The sequence below is a fragment of the Chiloscyllium plagiosum genome, unplaced genomic scaffold, assembly GCF_004010195.1.
Source record: "Chiloscyllium plagiosum isolate BGI_BamShark_2017 unplaced genomic scaffold, ASM401019v2 scaf_3322, whole genome shotgun sequence".
Taxonomy (NCBI): Eukaryota; Metazoa; Chordata; class Chondrichthyes; order Orectolobiformes; family Hemiscylliidae; genus Chiloscyllium; species Chiloscyllium plagiosum.
This window is the reverse complement of record NW_025214489.1, coordinates 19907-21739: the sequence shown is the minus strand read 5'-3', so window position 1 is coordinate 21739 and position 1833 is coordinate 19907. Positions and strand designations below refer to the sequence as shown.

At 41.0% G+C, this 1833-nt stretch overlaps 1 protein-coding gene across 1 annotated transcript in view; it reads left to right on the top strand.

Moving 5' to 3' along the window:
- Nucleotides 1-6: 6 nt before the first annotated feature.
- LOC122547913 (ornithine decarboxylase-like) overlaps nucleotides 7-1833 on the top strand; it is a 21100-nt gene continuing 19273 nt past the window's right edge. The window contains exon 1 of the mRNA XM_043686471.1: nucleotides 7-103. Coding sequence (XP_043542406.1) covers nucleotides 42-103 — 62 coding nt within the window. The 5' untranslated portion in view covers nucleotides 7-41. The remainder of the gene's footprint in view (nucleotides 104-1833) is intronic.

Here is a 1833-nt window from a genome sequence, read left to right as displayed (position 1 = left end):
AGGTCTCTCATATTAGATATGCTGTCAGCCGTGGAGTGCAGATGATGACATTTGATAACAAAGACGAACTGCTCAAAGTTGCAATGATCCATCCAACTGCCAAGTAAGTAGGCAGCATCTCTCTCTCTGCCTGAATTGCATATTAAACTCAGCAATTTCAGTATAGTTCTCTGATATATGCCTGTTCTTGCATAGCTTCTCTGGTCTTTGTGCAGAACATGTTAAATGCATTGTAATCATTCTTATTTATATATTGCTGCAACACCTTGAGTCAGTAAACAGTAACTATTAGTGAAGCTTTCCTCTCTGTTGTGGCCTGAGCAGTGGTATGAAAGGTGGGAAAATATTTCCGTACATCTGCACCTCATTAAAATCCCACCTTATTCAGGCCTCACTTCCAATCCTCCTCTCTTCCACGAAGGAATCACCGGTGCAAATGCTCAATAGATAATTCAGGACGGGTACCTAGTGACTCCAGTTTGTAGAATGCTTGCCTTGGCTAACATGAACTTCTACTGAACTACACTGCTGCATGCTCTATGGCCATCATCTTCCTTGAATCTACATCCATGCAAGTTGCATTCGCAAACCATCAGTCTCACCACCTCATTATGCCTGCTGTTTTTTCTTAGCACTCAGAACTTCAGTGCTTATTTGAAAGTTGCCAGACTATCCACTTCACATTATTTTCTTAGAGCACACTGGCATCAGCACGAGCCTATGGGCTGACAATCTCTATGTAGGTCATTAGGTTTTGGTGCACAAGGTCTTTCGAGCTCAGTTACAGGCTCCCAGCCTCTCTCTGTGGATTGGAGCTTTTTGGAACAGATGGAAACGAAAGCAGCTTGTGACTTTGGGGAGTACTAAACAATCAGACAGGAGATGGACGCATTTCTGTGTGACACCGGGATCACTCACTGGCAGACTTGCAGAATGTGCTGGCAGTTTGTGGCTAATACAATGGATGTACTTCAAACAAATGGCAATGTTCTAGATTCTCCCACAAGAGAAACCATTCCTTCTACATCCACCCAGTCAAATTCTTTCAGGGTCATATAAGTTTCATTTAAATCAAGTTTGACTCTTCTAAACCCCAGAGGATAGAGGCCTAGCATGTGGACCCTTTCTTTTTGAGCCAATCCATTCATTTTCATTTCTGCAGAATGGTCACCTGATTCAAAATATTAACTTGCTTTCTCTACACAGATGCTGCCAGACCTGCTAAGTTTCTCCAGCACTTTCTGTTCCCATTTCATTCATTCCAGGTATGAGTCTCATAAACCTTCTCTGAACTGCTTCCAGTGAATTAAGATCACTCTTTTATGTGCAGTGATCAGTACTTTATGCAATACTCTAGATGCAGTCTCATCAATGCTCTGTACAATTGAAGCATAACCTACTGTTACATTCACTAATCCTTGCAATAAAACATAACACAGCTTTCCTGATTCTTTGCTTGAACTGCATATTAACCTTCTGTGATTCATACACCAATATACTCAGATCTCTCTGCATTTCAAGTTTTGCAACATCTCATGATTTATGTAATATGCTTCTTCTTTTATTCTTTCTGAAAAAATTGGCAATTTCACATTTTCCTACATTGTAGTCCATTTGGCAGATCTTCGCCCAATCACTTAACTTAGCTATATCCCTTTCTAGGCTCCTTATGTCTTCTTCACAACACAAATTCCCACCTATCTTTATGTCATCACCAAATTTAGCTACCATACTTTGGTCCCTTCATCCAAATTATTGTATGAATTGTTAAAGAGTTGAGATCCCAGCACAGATCTCAATGGGCGGCACGGTGGCACAGTGGTTAGCACTGCT